This window comes from Coffea arabica, chromosome 6c (genome assembly GCF_036785885.1).
Source record: "Coffea arabica cultivar ET-39 chromosome 6c, Coffea Arabica ET-39 HiFi, whole genome shotgun sequence".
In the NCBI taxonomy this organism is placed as follows: Eukaryota; Viridiplantae; Streptophyta; class Magnoliopsida; order Gentianales; family Rubiaceae; genus Coffea; species Coffea arabica.
Genome location: NC_092320.1, coordinates 60049651 through 60066552, shown reverse-complemented (window position 1 = coordinate 60066552; position 16902 = coordinate 60049651). Strand labels below are relative to the sequence as shown.

At 40.1% G+C, this 16902-nt stretch overlaps 1 protein-coding gene across 1 annotated transcript; it reads left to right on the top strand.

Moving 5' to 3' along the window:
* The first annotated feature begins 2555 nt into the window (after positions 1 to 2555).
* LOC140008868 (uncharacterized) lies at positions 2556 to 8686 on the top strand. Its single transcript, XM_072053770.1, has 2 exons — positions 2556 to 4247; positions 8618 to 8686. The coding sequence occupies exons 1-2, from the start codon at positions 2556 to 2558 to the stop codon at positions 8684 to 8686; spliced, it is 1761 nt and encodes a 586-aa protein (XP_071909871.1).
* Positions 8687 to 16902: the final 8216 nt, after the last annotated feature.

Sequence of the window (16902 nt, the reverse complement as noted above, 5' to 3'; positions counted from 1 at the left end):
GAAACATTGCAAGATTTCAACATTAGGTGGGTATTAGATTGGACAGACTGCTTTGAGCCGATACTTCGCACTAAGGAATCCAAACGTGTTCTCTTGCTGGGAACTCAAGGAATCATCTCATATACCCCGAAAAGATTTCTCAGACAACTAGGTCGCATTCAGGGGCCGCCACCGATTTCCGAGTTTAGTGAAGTCACCATTTTCTTTGATCAGGGGGTATGCCCAAAAGAGATCCCTATGAAGAGTCAAATCACTGAATCTTGGAGAACAATATCCGACGATAGAAGCATTCGTTATCTTCCGGAGCTCAAACAGAAGGGGGTAATGACCGCACCATACGAGGATTGGTTGAAAGATTCCACCACGCAAGGGTTGCAACATGAGCCGTATGAGGAAATTGAGAAGCTGAGAGCCATCATTAAAGCCAAGGACATGGAGGTGGTACAGTTGAAGAAATCCATCGAAGTGCACAAAGGAAAGGCAGAAGAAAACAAGAGGTTATATGAGAAGGAGCGAGAAAGGCGCCAAGAGATGAAGCGGAAATGTGGGGAATTATATGATCAAGCCGAACGTGTCCAGATGCCATATACTAGAGAGAGTAAAGACTCTGTACTAGATAGGCTTAGGAACTTTGGTGATCTTGTACAAAATCGCCTTCGCAATATGATGTAAACAGATGTATTTGGTTTTTGCAATGAATCCCTTCTCACAAAGTGTTTGTCAAATAACAGGTTTGATTAATGGGTCTCATTCCGAAAGTGTTGCATCATGCTAGGCCTACCCTTGGCACAAAAAGGGCCTCCCCATAGGACATGCATCCGAATTTTTCGAATAATTACTAACTCATGCCTTTTTCTTTTTTCTCTTTTTGAATAAATTGCAGAAATTCAGTAATCATTGGTTTATCTAAGGGAGTTCTTTCTTCATTTCAGGTAAATTTCAAAATAGCTTTTCGGAAAAGCCCCATTATTACGCGATCCCGAAGTAAGGCCCAAAGGAATCGTGTAGACATGAGTACTCAACCAGAATCATCCGATAAGGCCGTTGCCACTACCCAGCCGGAAGCTGCAAGTCCTGGGGTTCAGTTGACAGAGTTACTCACAAAATTTGGGGAAATGGCGTCAGAAATGGCCGCTCAGAAGAAGTTGATTGACGAGCTCGTTAGTAGCGGAGTGCAACCTGAGCCTGTACCCGCTACACAACCACAATCCGAACCATTTGTTATTCCTCCATTTCAAACCACCTTTGAGGGAACTTTTAACCCGCAATATGCTTTTACTCAAAATCCTCCTTTCTACCCTCCTTATGGTCAAGGATTTCAGCCTCAAAGCGACCCAAACATGCATCAGAACCCACCAGCTTTTTATCAAACCACCGCGGAGCCCGTGGTGCCGGAGCACACTTTTCAAAATAAGCCAGAAATGGGAGAGTCGTCTGCCCAGATTAATATGAAGTTACTTAAACGCTTGGATCGTTTTGATGAATTTATCCGGAAAAGCCAAGGTTTAAGCAAACAAGGGGTGTTGGATTATGATGATTTGTGCCTGTTTCCGAACGTGCAACTGCCAGTGGGGTTCAAGACCCCTAAATTCAACAAATATGATGGAACAAGCAACCCTAAAACGCACCTGCGCTTGTTTGCTAACAAGTTGGGCAAGCCAGTGGATGACGAGAATTTGCCGTTGAGATTATTTCCAGAAAGCTTAGAAGGGGATGCGCTTGACTGGTATTCCAACCTAAAGCCGGAGGAAGTGAAGACCTGGCTCGATCTGTCCAATGCCTTCATTAGACAATATGAGTATAACTGTGAGCTAGCGCCAACTCGGACTACTCTGGAAGGAACGAAAAGGCGACCATCTGAAGATCATAAGACATATGCCAAGAGATGGAGAAAGATAGCTGCGAAGGTGGAGCCACCGATGACTGAGGATGAAATTATTCGCACATTCATAAAGGCGCATGATCCTCCATATTTCGAAGAAATTTTCCGTATGACTGGTTGTTCTTTTGCTGCAATTGTGAATAAATTGGAAGAGTTTGACGACTTTGTGAGAGCCGGGAAGATTGTCAATGTCTCTGCCCTGAAATCTCAGTTGGATGCTTTACAAGGGCAGGGAAGCAATGTGAAGAAGCCGCCGTTCAAAAAGAAAGAGGGGGATGCAACATTTATTTGGAACCAAAACCCTTCACCCAGACCCCGATACCAACACAGCCCAATCTACCAACCCCATTACCCTTACTACTCAAATCCGCATCCTGTATATACTACCAACATCCACCACCTTCGACCTCGCCCAAGCTATCCAAACCCACCTTCAGCCCCTTTTCAAATTTCCCAATCAAATCCACCCCAAAACCGACCTCGCCCTCCATATAACCCAAGATTTCCTCCACCAAATAGACCTGTTTACAACCATCCTCAACCTCCTGAACCTTACAACCGACCCCCTAGCCGTACATTTACCAATTTAGGCAGGCCTCTGGACCAATTGTATGACCAGTTGAAGGCCGCCGGGAAAATTGGTACAGTACCCCCTCCTACCTACCCATATGGTATGCCCGCGTGGTATAATCCACAAGCTGTCTGTGCTTATCATTCTGGGGCCCCCGGACATGCCACCTTTGATTGCAAAGCGCTTAAGCATAAAATCCAAGATATGGTTGAAGCCGGGGAGATTGTAATCCGGAAAAGGGAGGCGCAAGGGCCGAACGTAAATAGGAACCCTTTACCGGAACATGCCAATACCATTGGGGTTATTCTGGATGATACGGAGTATGTGGAACCAGTCAAAGAATTGGCAAGGGAAGCTGAAGTGTTTGGGGTCACAGACCAACCTTTTGTCATAGAACTGCCATTTGAAGAGGACGAGAAACCCTTTATCTTGGATCTCACGCCAGCTGAGAGTGAGTCTTTGGAGCCGGTGGTTATTGAATTCCCGAAGCAGGAGCCTGTCCTGAGCCTGCAACAAGTACCATGGAATTATGATGAACCTGACGTGCAGATTGGGGAAAGGTCAATTGCAAAGAAGGAAGTATCAGTGGTCACAAGATCGGGGAAAATTGCAAGCCCGTTTGAAGCAACCATTCCGATTCAAGCAAATAACTCTGAGCCACCCGCCAAACCAACAATTACCGAGAGAGAAGCCTTAGATTTCCTTAAAAGGCTCCAAAGAAGCGAATACAATGTGATCGAGAAGCTTAGCAAGTCGCCCGCTCAAATATCCATGTTGGATCTACTTTTTTCATCAGATGTGCATAGGGATGCATTGCTCGAAGTACTGACTAAAGCTCAAATTCCTAGAGACATTTCAGTTGATAATTTCTCACACGTAGTTGGGAATGTACTCTTCACCAAGCAAATTACTTTTTCCGACGAGGAATTGCCGTCGGAAGGCATTGGACATAACAAGGCCCTGTACATAGTTGTGAGGTGCAACGGAAAAATGCTGCCGAAGGTATTAATTGACAATGGATCTGCTCTTAATATATGTCCCTGGAGCACCTTGGAAAAGCTAGGATTGCAAGACGTCAAGTTGAGGCCTTCAGGGACCATAGTCCGAGGTTTTGATGGAGCGCAAAGAGAGCCAATAGGAGAAATTGATTTAGTAGTTGAAATGGGGCCCGCCCAGTTTCAAATAACCTGCCAAGTCATGCATTTTTCTAGTGTTTACAACGTTTTGCTTGGCAGGCCATGGATTCACAAGTCTGGGGCTGTGCCTTCTTCATTGCATCAATTGCTAAAGTTTGTAGTGAATGACAAGCTGATCACTATATTTGCCGAAGAGGATTGCCTTGTAATCACTGATTCTGGGACAAAAGAGGATGGAAGCCGCAATGTCACCATGACTCCCCATAGCACGGCTGATATCGTCTCTGTAAGTTGGATCACAAACGAGGAGCAAGTTCTACCAAAGGCCAGTGTTATGATGGCTAAGGAAATGATCCGAGGAGGTTATGAATTTGACAAGGGACTAGGACGAAATCTGCAAGGAGTTTTGAAGCCAGTGGAGATTATGGAGAAGAAAGATTCATTTGGCTTAGGGTTCCGACCAACTGCTAAGGATATCAAAGAAATGAAGGAACGTAAGAAAGCAGAGAAAGAGGGCAGGCAAAGGGTTTTTGACATTCCACCACTGCGGTATACTTTTCCACGACCAACAGAGGTTATCACATCAGAGGTTAATCCAGTCGACGAAATTGAAGCAAGTTTGGCTCAATTGTTCGTTGGGGCAACATTTGAGGATAGTGTTCCAGGCGAAGCTGAATTTCCTGACATCCCCGAAGGATCAATTCCCAATTGGACAGCCGAGTCCCTGCCCGTTCGGAAGGAGTTTCGGTAAACTAAAAGGGGTTTATCATTCATGTGAATTCATGAAAATACCTTTGCATCTGTAAATAGCCAATGAAAACAATTTTCCTTTTAACTAACGTTTGTGCATGTAAATATTGTTAAGTTTTCGTTTCAATTTGCTTTCAATCAAAGGTCTTTATGAAAATGCACAAGTTGTTCTTGTCATTGTTGTGTTGTTTATTCGATTGTTTATATTCATATTGCTTGATTCATTTGTTTGTTGTATGCTTATTTACTTATTATCCCACATTCGTTAATTCTTTCAGATGGCCAAAAATAAAATTATTTGACCCTTTGGATATCACAGTTCTGGAATACGATAATGGCAATCTCTATATCACTCACGACTTGGAGGTCTGTGAATCTGAACTCCAAAGCGAGAGTGATAATGAGGAAGTATTCGATTCTTTTGCAAAGGACTTTGAACAATATGAGGAAAAACCAAAACCGAACCTGGAAGAAACAGAAAAGGTTAACATTGGCACTGAGGATGAGGTTAAGGAGGTGCAAATTAGTATTCATTTGAATGAAAGGCAGAAAAAGGAGTTGTTTGAATTCTTGACCATGTTCCAGGATGTATTTGCGTGGTCCTATGATGATATGACTGGCATTTCAACTGATGTGGTGGTGCATAGGTTACCCACAGACCCTTCTTTTCCACCCGTAAAACAAAAACCCAGAAAATTCAAACCAGATATAAGTCTCAAAATAAAAGAGCAGATTGAAAAACAACTCAAAACCAACATTATCATTGTTTCCCATTACCCAATTTGGCTTTCAAATCCTGTCCCTGTTCCAAAAAAGAGTGGAGAGGTAAGAGTTTGTATTGACTATAGAGACCTTAATAAAGCCAGTCCTAAAGATGATTTCCCTCTACCAAACATTCACATTCTCTTAGACAATACGGCCGGACATGAGATTGAAACCTTTTGCGATTGTTTTGCTGGCTACCACCAAATTTTAATGGCAGAGGAGGATAGGGAGAAGACTGCTTTCATTACCCCTTGGGGTACCTTTTGCTACCGAGTCATGCCTTTCGGTTTAAAGAATGCTGGAGCAACATATCAGAGGACCATGACAACCCTATTTCATGATATGATCCACCGGGAGATGGAGGTCTACGTGGATGATATTATAATCAAGTCCAAAAGGGCAGAGGACCACTTGGTTGATCTGAAGAAATTATTCGAGAGGTTACGGAAGTACAATTTGAAGCTAAATCCTGCAAAATGCGCCTTCGGAGCACCTGCGGGTAAGCTGTTGGGATTCATTGTTAGCAAGAAGGGCATAGAAATAGATCCGGCGAAAATCAAAGCAATTCGAGATATGCCAGTGCCGAAAACTCAGAAGGACGTGAAAAGCTTCTTAGGGAAGATCAATTTCATTGGGAGGTTCATCGGCCAGCTAACTGCCACATGCGAGCCGTTGTTCAAATTATTGAGAAAGAATGTGCCGTTGTATTGGAATGAGGAGTGTCAACAGGCTTTTGACAAGATTAAAGATTATTTGTTGCATCCACCAGTTTTAGTGCCGCCCAAACCGAGCCGACCTTTGATTATGTATTTATCTGTACTCGATGGAGCAGTAGGGTGTGTTCTGGGTCAGCACGATGAATCCGGAAGGAAAGAACAAGCCATTTACTATCTAAGCAAGAAGTTCACGCAGTACGAGGCTAATTATTCATTCATTGAGAAAAGCTGCTGTGCATTGGCCTGGGCAGCCCAAAAGTTGAGACACTACCTGTTGAGCCATACCACTTATCTTATTTCCCGATCTGATCCTTTGAAGTATCTTTTGGAGAAGCCGATGTTGACTGGGCGTTTGGCGAAATGGCAGATAATTCTCTCAGAATTCGATATTGTTTTCACCTCACAAAAGGCGGTCAAGGGGCAAGCTATAGCTGATCATTTGGCGGAAAATCCAAGGGATGATGATTACCAACCACTCCGTACTTATTTCCCTGACGAGAGGGTCCTATTTGTAGGCGCTGCAGATGATATAAGTGAACAAAGTCCTGAATGGAGGCTTTTCTTCGATGGAGCTTCGAATTCTCTCGGAGCTGGAATTGGAGCTGTTTTGGTGTCACCCGAAGGGAAGCATTACCCTGCCGCTGCCAAATTGCAATTCGCTTGCACGAATAACATGGCTGAATATGAAGCTTGCATTTTTGGTCTCAAAATGGCGTTGGAAATAGAAATCAAAGAATTGATAGTTTTCAGTGATTCAGATTTGCTCGTGCATCAAACCTTGAAACAGTGGATAACCAAAGATTCGAAAATTCTACCCTACCATTGTAGTCTGCTTACTTTGGCCAAGCAGTTTCAAAATTTGGAGTTTAGACATCTCCCGAGAGCCAGGAATGCATTCGCCGATGCTTTGGCTACCTTAGCTTCTATGATCCAGTATCCTGATGAATTGAAGATCGAACCAATCCAAGTTCAACTTCAAGACAAGCCTGCCCACTGCTGGGTTACAGACGAGTCCTCGGATACTATTCCTTGGTTTAATGATCTTAAAGAGTTTCTCAAAACTGGGTCTTACCCTCTGCATGCTGGTACAAAGGACAAGAGTTTTCTGCGTAGAATGGCTTCAAAATTTTTCTTAAATGGAGAAGTGTTGTACAAAAGAACCTCGGATTTGAACCTTTTAAGGTGCATTGATGAAGATGAAGCTCAATATATGATGAAGGAAGTGCATAGTGGCGTTTGTGGACCTCACATGAATGGCCATTTGCTAGCGAAGAAAATCATGAGAACCGGATACTTCTGGCTTACTATGGAGCATGATTGTATAGATTTTGTCCGGAGATGTATAAAATGCCAAATGCACGGTGACATTATACGCGCTCCACCCACTGAACTGCATAGCATGACCGCCCCATGGCCCTGTTCAATGTGGGGTATGGACGTGATTGGTACAATCGATCCTCCCGCTTCAAATGGACATCGATTTATATTGGTGGCGATCGAGTACTTTACCAAATGGGTTGAAGCAGAGTCATTCAAACATGTCACGAAGAAGGTAGTGGCCAATTTCCTGAGAGATCACATCATCTGTCGCTTCGGAGTACCCGAAACGCTTATCACGGACAATGCCAAGAATCTGAACAATGACATGGTAGATGGACTATGTGAGCAGTTCAAAATCAAACACCGCAATTCTGCCATTTATAGGCCTCAGATGAATGGAGCTGTAGAAGCCGCAAATAAGAATCTGAAGAAAATTATCCGCAAAATGACAGAAAAGCATCGCGATTGGCATGAAAAGTTGCCTTATGCATTGATGGCATACCGGACTTCTATTCGGACATCGACTGGGGCAACGCCATATTCACTTATGTATGGGATGGAAGCTGTATTACCAGCTGAGGTTGAAATTCCGTCGCTACGAATCCTTATGGAAGCTAAATTGGAGGGGGCCGATTGGATCAAGCAGCGCCATGAGCAATTGACTTTGATAGATGAGAAGCGATTCAATGCTATCTGTCATGGGCAATGCTATCAAAAACGTGTGGCCCGAGCTTATAACAAAAAAGTCCATCGGCGGGCATTTGAAGAAGGTGATAAGGTACTAAAGCGAATTTTGTCAATGCAAGATGAAGCTAAAGGCAAGTTCGCTCCAAATTGGCAAGGGCCGTTCGTTGTCCAAAAGGTATTACCTGGCGGAGCTCTCATTTTGGCGGAAATGGATGGACGGGTTTTCCCTCAACCCATCAACTCAGATATGTGCAAAAAGTTTTTCATTTGATCATGCAAATTTTCTTTAGAAATTCATGCAAATGGCGAAATGCAAGTCAGGCCATCTTCTTTTACACTAAAAAAAAAAAAAAAAAAAAAAAAAAATTTATCTCTACTTGTCCCCTTTGAGCCATCAGAATTGACAAATTTCGCTTGATAACCCTTGAGAATTGCAAACCCCACACTGGGGCAAATTTGTTTCGAAAATCGAAAAAAAAAAAAAAAAAAAAAAAAAAAACCCTACACTGGGGCAAATTTAGTTTTCAAAGAAAAATGCAAAAAGTGAGGAAAATACAATGAAAAATGCAAAGAGGGAAAATCTGATCAAAGTGGGGCAAAATTTTCCTCAGTTTTGGAGTTATTTTCAGAAGAGTGCAATTTTAAGTTATTTCACCCCTCGTATCAAATCTGCTTTCAAGCCTTAACTTTTCTTGAAAAACACCTCACCTGACCTCATTACAAAAGCCCAAAGTCCTGGCTTTCATCACTTGCTGCATTTCTATTAGAAAATTTGTTAATCAACTGGCAGGTGATGTCCGTAATGTCTTCGCCTAATTTTACAAGGGAAGTACATTTTACTGATGCCAGAAATCTTTAATTCATGTTTCTGAGTCGAACATGGTCGAGACATTTCAGTCTTCTTTAGGTGAAAACCCGAAAGGGCACCTCGAAAGAAAAAGAAAAGCGAAAGAGGAAAAAAAAAGAAAAAAAAAAAGAAGAAAGAAGAAAAAAAAGAAAAAAGAAAAAGAAAAAAAAGAAAAAGAAGAAAAAAAGAAGAGAAAAAAAGGAAAGGAAAAGAGAAAAGAAAAACAACAAAAGCAAAAATAAAAGGGTGGGGGCAACCTTGGTGAAAACCCGAAAGGGCGCCAAGGTAGGTTTTCACAACGGTCAAGCTCGAGAAGGAACAGCTGGTGACCCGGTTCATTGAGGGTTTTCCTCATATTTGTGAAACTTCTGCTAGTATCGGATTCCGAAGCGAAAAATATCCGAAGTCTTGAATATGATATTCATTGGCTAAACTTGTATTTTCTGTATAAACACCATTTTACAAAATGTAAATCTCCTGGTTTCTTTAATTCATTTGCCTTCTACTATCTATGGTTGTCTGCATTTTTCTGCATGTTTATCTTTGCCTGACATAGGAAATAATCTTGCATATACATTGATTGTTATGTGATAAATTTTTACGCATCATTCTTTCACCATTAAATTCAAATAAATGATAAACCCTAAGGTTTGGGCAAAGATAAGGGATTCAATCATCAGCTACAGTGAGTAACATGCAACAAAGCTACCACCTGGATTGGGTGACGTGGTAAATCTGCATTTTATCAGTCTCAGAAATTAAAAGGTTTAAGGCAGACGCCGCCAAGCCGAAATAAAAGCATCACAAGACTCATGTTTACACGATTCTCAAGGCAAACCGGATTAAATAATGGTGGCAAGCCCATTTTTTCTTGCAGGAATGTGGCATTTACAAACAAAAGCAGCCACTCTCTTTTTGGCACCTAAACCGATGTCAGACAAAGCTTCCCAGTAAACAAGGATCGATGTTATTTGCAAGACTCGATCATAAGAAACAGCATCAGCTATCGTTTCGGTCACAGAAATCCAAATTTCCCTCTTGGTACAAAAGTTGAACTATTCTCAGGTAAAAAAAAAAAAAAAAAAAAAAAAAAAAAAAAAAAAAACTCAATTCATTGTTTAAATTTCCCCAGTGCAGTCCCGTTTTAAATTCTTGTTCGGGCCAGTCCCGTTTTAAATTCCTGTTCGGGTCAGTCCCGTTTTAAATTCCTGTTCGGGTCAGTCCCGTTTTAAATTCTTGTTCGGGCCAGTCCCGTTTTAAATTCCTGTTCGGGCCAGTCCCGTTTTAAATTCCTGTTCGGGCCAGTCCCGTTTTAAATTCCTGTTCGGGTCAGTCCCGTTTTAAAATTCTTGTCCGGGCCAGTCCCGTTTTAAATTCTTGTTCGGGCCAGTCCCGTTTTAAATTCCTGTTCGGGTCAGTCCCGTTTTAAATTCCTGTTCGGGCCAGTCCCGTTTTAAATTCCTATTCGGGCCAGTCCCGTTTTAAATTCCTGTTCGGGTCAGTCCCGTTTTAAATTCTTGTCCGGGCCAGTCCCGTTTTAAATTCCTGTTCGGGTCAGTCCCGTTTTAAATTCCTGTTCGGGTCAGTCCCGTTTTAAATTCTTGTCCGGGCCAGTCCCGTTTTAAATTCCTGTTCGGGTCAGTCCCGTTTTAAATTCCTGTTCGGGTCAGTCCCGTTTTAAATCCCTGTTCGGGTCAGTCCCGTTTTAAATTCCTGTTCGGGTCAGTCCCGTTTTAAAATTCCTGTTCGGGCCAGTCCCGTTTTAAATTCCTGTTCGGGTCAGTCCCGTTTTAAAATTCCTGTTCGGGCCAGTCCCGTTTTAAATTCTTGTTCGGGTCAGTCCCGCTTTAAGTTCCTGTTTGGGCCAGTCCCGTCTTTAAATTCCGTTCGGGTCAATCCCACTTTAAATCTCCTGTCTAAGTCAATTCCATTTTAAAAGTTTTGCCAAAAGGGGTCAGTCCTTATTTCTAAAACGTCCACCGTTCGTGACGTTTGCCACCGAATAAAGCAGGTAAGTATTTGGTGTCTACTTCTTTGTCTCAAGTTTTTCCAAAACTCAGACAAAGAGGGGCAAACTGTAGACACCAAATTTTTGGTGTAATTTCTTTTACTTTTTATTCTCATTTGTCGTGATTACTTTTAGTTTTTTTTTTTTTTAGTTTCTAGTTTCTATTTTTATTTTTTAAGTTTTAGCGTAGAAAAATCATGAAAAAAAAGAAAAGGAGAAAAAGGAAAATTGTTCACAAAAATACATTCAAATTTAATTTTTTTGGCATTTTGGTTTATTTTTGTTAATTTATTTTGAAAAAGAAAAGAAGGGAAAAATGATGAAAAATGATGAAAATGAAAGAAAAGATCGAAAATGGTAATTTTGTTATTTCTAGTTTGATTGATTTTGATGTGTTTGTAATTAAAATTGTTGTTTCTATTATTATTTAGTTTTACTATTATTTTTGTTAAATTATTAAGTTGAGAAAAAGAAAAAAAAAAAAAAAAAAAAAGGGGATCACAATTCCATTTTCTGCCGAATCCATTTCCATTTCACTTCCCAATCTAGCACCTTCCATTGCTATTGCCGACCAACCCCACTCACAATAACCTCAATATAAACATTCCATTAACCATACACTCCACAATATACCATTCCCAATGCACTACAATAGCACTTCCATTTTTTTTTTCTTTCGGCCGTGAGCTGTGAAGTGATCAACCTTCCTTAGAAATGACGACCGAGTGAGAGAGCCGAATTGCTTGCTCATTTCTTTTCTGTCCGTAAACTAGAAAGAAAGGAGAGAGACTAGCTGACTATCTTCCTTTCATCCGTGAGTTGGTGAAGAGATTGAGAGCCACATTATCTTCATCCTAGTCGCAGGTTGGAGCAAGGGAGAGGAAGAGATAGCCGGCTGCATTTCTGGACTGCCGAAGGGAGGAAATATTTTTTGCAGCTAGCCAAGGGTGTTGAGCTCCAAACTGAGGTAATTTCTGGACCTAGACTAGATGTTTATAGGTTGATGAAGTTGTTTAAGGGCATGCATGTGAGAATTGTGTGGCTAGATGATAACTTAAGTTATAGAAAAATCTGTTTGTGAAGAAAATGGTTGCCGAGAGTTTAAGCTGGAAATTTGCAGCTACGGTTGACCAAGTTTTGATGATCTGAGTTATATGTATGTTTAACTAACCAAAGTCTGGATGATCTAGCTCTGCATGAAGCTAATTAACTTGGATTAAACAAGAAAATTGAAGGAATACCAAAAATCCGGTTGCATGCATGTCAATCGAGAGAATTGGGATGAATTTCTGGTTAAATGGTGATTTTGATGACATTTGAATTTGATTTTGGATCCAATCTGATAGATAGTTTGTTATTTGGTCTTGCATGTGATCTTTATGGCTGGGAATTCGGTTGTATGGCTGGAAAATTTTATTGGATGTTGCTGGATTGTTAAACCAATCTTCCAGCTTAGCCGATGGAGTTGTTTTGGGCATTTTAGTATGAAATTTGCTGGAAAGTGCTTGATTCTCACTTGGTTGTATGTTTAGCTAACTAAATACTGGATGATCAAGCCCTGCATGAGATTAATTGGCTGTGTGTAAACCAGAAATTTGAGTGAAACAAAAATCTGTTGCACGCATGTTTATTCCAGAAATTTGCATGATATCTTCTTGGGTTTCTTGTTTGTTTGGATTATGATGGTGGGTTTAGTTGTGGGCTTGGTCTAAAGTTGTGACGTTGAATTTAATTACATCTAATCAAGGTTGTGATAAAAATCTGAGTTTATAAGAAAATTGCTGCAAAGTTCACTCAGGAAATTCTGCCACAGCTTTGGTTTTTTTTCGGCCATGACCCATTTCTTTTCTTGTTGCTGTTTTCTTCTTTATAAATAGCTCATCAAGTGAGTTTTGTCACAAAATGTGTTAGTTAATCTTGTTTTGAAAAAAGAAATTAGATAAGTAGTGTTTGAGTTTGCATGCCTAGGGTCTAAAACACATGAATCATGATCCAACACTTTGCTGAAATGCAAACAAGCAGGCTGCCGAAACCATTTCAGCATGTATGTTTCAGAGTTTTGGTATGATATATTTCCATGTTTTCTGGTCATTTGGATTGTGATCATTATGTAGTCCGTTACTTGGTTTAAGGTTATGATGTTGGGTTGAAAATATCTGATTAAATCCGTATATTTGAATCAAAATCTGGTCTGCACCATGCAAAGGAAAGAAAGGCCGTTGGCTGGAAAATTGCAGAATGTTTTTTGATGCTTTGTATGATCTCCTGTCCGAACTTCTGATGTTTAAACATAAGGGTCTTATGATGGAAAGTGAGATGAATGTTTGGTGATGTGTTTAGATGCTTGAAATAGAAATGTTGTTACTTAAGATAATGAAATGAAAATGCAAATTGCGATGGTCTCTTGGCTGCAGAAATGTTTGTTTTGGTTGCAGAAACAAGTTTCACGTAACTGCATGTTAGTTGCATGAAAATAACTTCTGATTTTTGCACCTTGATCCCCAAGTCTCCCCTTAAGCCACTAAGGCCCAGAAACTTTGAAAATTTAATCAATTGGGTCTCTTGGATTTCGCAGCAATGTACTATGGCCCAATTACTTGACTTATTTGATCAATCTTGTTACTCTATAGTCTTCATTGCTGCTGGTATGTTTTGGTTAGACTCTTGCAAGTTTTTTTTAGGATGAGATCAAAGGGTTTCAAGAACTTTATGGGGTAATTTGGGCTTTGTGTGGATTTTAGATGTTTTGATGATTCAATCAATAGTTGGGGGCTTTATTTCATGAATATGGAAATCTTAGGCATTTAAATGCTTCTAATTGTTCAATTCCATGTTTATGTGATTGCTTGTGATTGCTTGACCTTGGCTTTGTTTTGAGACCCTTGAAGTTCCCAAAAATGTTTATTTAGGTTTAAGTGCTTGGTTATTTTTCTCAATTTGGTCCTTGGTGGCTTTTAATTCTACAACTTCATTGCTTATTGCTTCAATTAATGATTTAGTGGCTTTAGGATCATGTGAGCTCGGTATTTACACTTTTCTTTTAATTTTCCTCAATTAAAGAGGTACCTTGACTTTTTTTATTGTTTTGAAGCCATTTTTCTTTCATTTGGACACCATTCCAAGGGGGCGGTATAATTTCTTTTATCCCTTTTTGTGTCTCTCCTATGTGACTCAACGTGCTAAGTGAATTGCATGTCTACTTTGCTTTCCTAGCTTTTCTTTAATTCCTTTTACTTATGTCATTTATTTTTATTTTCATTAAATTATTCATTATGGGGTATGTGTACACCTCTTGGCTTGTAATAGATAGGGCATAGCAAGTAATTTGGTCCACTTTCCCTTTCCCTTTTGTTTTAATTAGCAAATGTAATGGTTGCATGCCTATGTGTTATATGTTAAACGCTTTATTAGGATTTTGCATCTAGTCAAGCATGCTAAGTGTTATGTGCTACGTGTTTATAAGTGTTTGGCATGTCTACTCGCTTTCCATGGCCATGAATGAATGTGATGGACGAATGTACGTTTCCACTAGTCCAACGCTAGTCGGAATTCATAGAATGGGCTAGTCCAACGCTAGACCCTTAGGGACTTCCCCTCGTTAGTACATGTTTGCATGTTCATTACATGTCATGCGTTTTTTTTAGTTTTATCATTTTGCATGCCCCTCGAACCCCTTTTCCCTCCATTTTAGGATTTTTGCATTTCATGCTAGTTATAGGGTTCATTTGTTTGAGGGTCCCCTTAAATATGGGATATAGACGAGTGTGGCTTTTTCTAAGCCTTAGCACGCTTGTATCCTCTCTATCAAAGGGCAAATTGAGTCACGATTTAGGTCTCCCCGTACCCATTATGCATGAATTCCCTAGGTTCATGCATCCATTCTATCATAACACTTTTCTTCCTATTTGCACACGAACACTTTTTGCACACGTGCATCTCTTTATCCCTTCACTTGCACACTAGCACTTTTTATCATAACTTGCACACATGCACTTCATATTACCATCGCACATACCATACCTTGCCCACTCACGTGCACATTTTCACTTATGCATCTTTGTTTTTTATTACTTTTTCAAACTCATGCCTTCACATTGCATACATGCATTTCCTTCATTTGCATCCCACTTGCATTATTCGTGACTTCTTCAAAGGATCGTTATTGGGCTTCACAATTAATGTGATTGGCACCACTCAACCTTTGAAGAGAAATTTCCCCCAATACCCCTAGGTCTAGGGTTTTGCATTCATGTAGCACATCCAAATGTAATAAATTCTTTGGTTAAAACAAGAAAATTTTTGATTAAATCAACGCAACTAGCCTTGGCTAGGTCGAAGGGGTGCCTTGGATTTTTATCCTTGCCTTCCCCTTCGTCAAATGTGACTCCCGAATCTTTTTCTTTGTTTGCGTGGACTAGGAGTCGTTCAAAAGGGTTTCTTACTTTTTTCCTTAAAAATTCACTTTTTGGGTGACTTGGTACACCCTAACTCTATACCAAGTGGCGACTCCATTGTTCATATAAAAAACCCTTTTTGAACTATTTTTCTTGGGTCAAATCGTCGCAGTTTCAAAAGTCCCATTTAGACCCATCTTTCTTTTAAATCACAATTCATTTTCCAAATCACAAAATACATCTTTCTCAAACCATTCATTTTTATTTTTATCAAAAAAAATGGGGCGCGACACATTTTTTTTAACTCCAGATGCTATTCATGGGATTTCACTCAAACATAGATAACAAAAACAAGCAAGGTAAATTGAGTCACAACTTCAGCAAGACAAAGGAGAAGAAGCCAACATGTCCGAATTGCTACAACAGGTCAAAAAGATTCCATCTTGCTGCGGCAAGCTATTAACCTAAGGACCCAAAAACAAAAGGCCAAATTCACAGAAGGGACCTTAACATCAGTCATCAAGGCACTGAACAACATCCAGGCCCTTCACAGTCCCATCATCTTAAACGGATTCATAGTGAATGCATACAAGAGAAAGCTTCAGTATTTCATGAATCCAGTGACTAAAAATGGTAAAAGCTATTACCTTTACGCTTTTCAAAAACCAAATAGGAGCTGAGATGATCGATAGAAAGGGTCTTCGTTTGACCAAAAATCTCCTCCTTCTGATGCTGCTGCTCCTTCTGTCCCTCCCTTGCCGTTTCTCTGTCGATGCTTCACCAGCCGTCAACCATAGAATTTTCTCAATTGTGCTCCTTCAATACCTTGCTTCCACTGTCAACTAGTCTCTCGGTTGTTATTTCAATCCCTAACCCTCAAAGTTCCGACTCTCTCTCACTCTTTTTTTCACTCAACCTCTAGCTTCAGCTTTCTCTGGTTTTCTCTGGTTTTCTCTTAATTGTTACCCTCAAAAACCCTCTTAGCCGTTGTTTCTTTTCTCCTCTCTCTCTCAGACTTTTGCCCAGATTTTTCCCTTGCTCTCACTCAGCCGTCCTGCCTCTCTCTGTGTTTTTTATTTCTTTTTCCGTCGCCCTCTCTCTCTATCTCTCCTCTTCTCAGCCGTTCCTCTCCTCTCAAGTCACAGACTTTTCTCAGATTTTTTTTCTGTCGGTTTTTTCTTTTCCAAACCCTCAACCCCAGATTCTAGCTGTCAACCTCTCTCCCTTTTTTTTTTCAGTCGACTATCCCTTCCTCCCCTGCGGCTGCCCTTTTTTTGCTATTTATATTAGCCCTCTAGCCCTAAAACAACTCAGCCATCCTCTCCATATTGCAGCTAAGGGCTCCCCGAGTCCTTCCTTGCAAAGCTGCAAAAAATGCAGCTTGCATGCCGCGACTGTTGTAGTTTTTTTTTTAGTTTCTTTTTTTTTCTTTTTTTTTGTTTGTTTTTTGTTTGTTTTTTTTTCTTTTTTTTCAACTTAATAATTTAACAAAAATAATAGTAAAACTAAATAATAATAAAACAACAATTTTAATCAAAATAAACAAACTAAAAAATAACAAAGTTACCATTTTCAATCTTTTTCTTTCATTTTTCCATTTTTCATCATTTTTCTTTTTTCCTTCCTTTTCCCTTTTTTTCAAAATAAATTAACAAAAATAAACCAAAATGCCAAAAGATTGAATTTGAACGTATTTTTGTGAACAATTTTCCTTCTTCTTTTTTTTCTCTTTTTTCATGATTTTTTCCTTTTTTTTCTTTTTCATGATTTTTCTTCTTCTTTTTTTTCTTTTTCATGATTTTTCTACGCTAAAACTTAAAAATAAA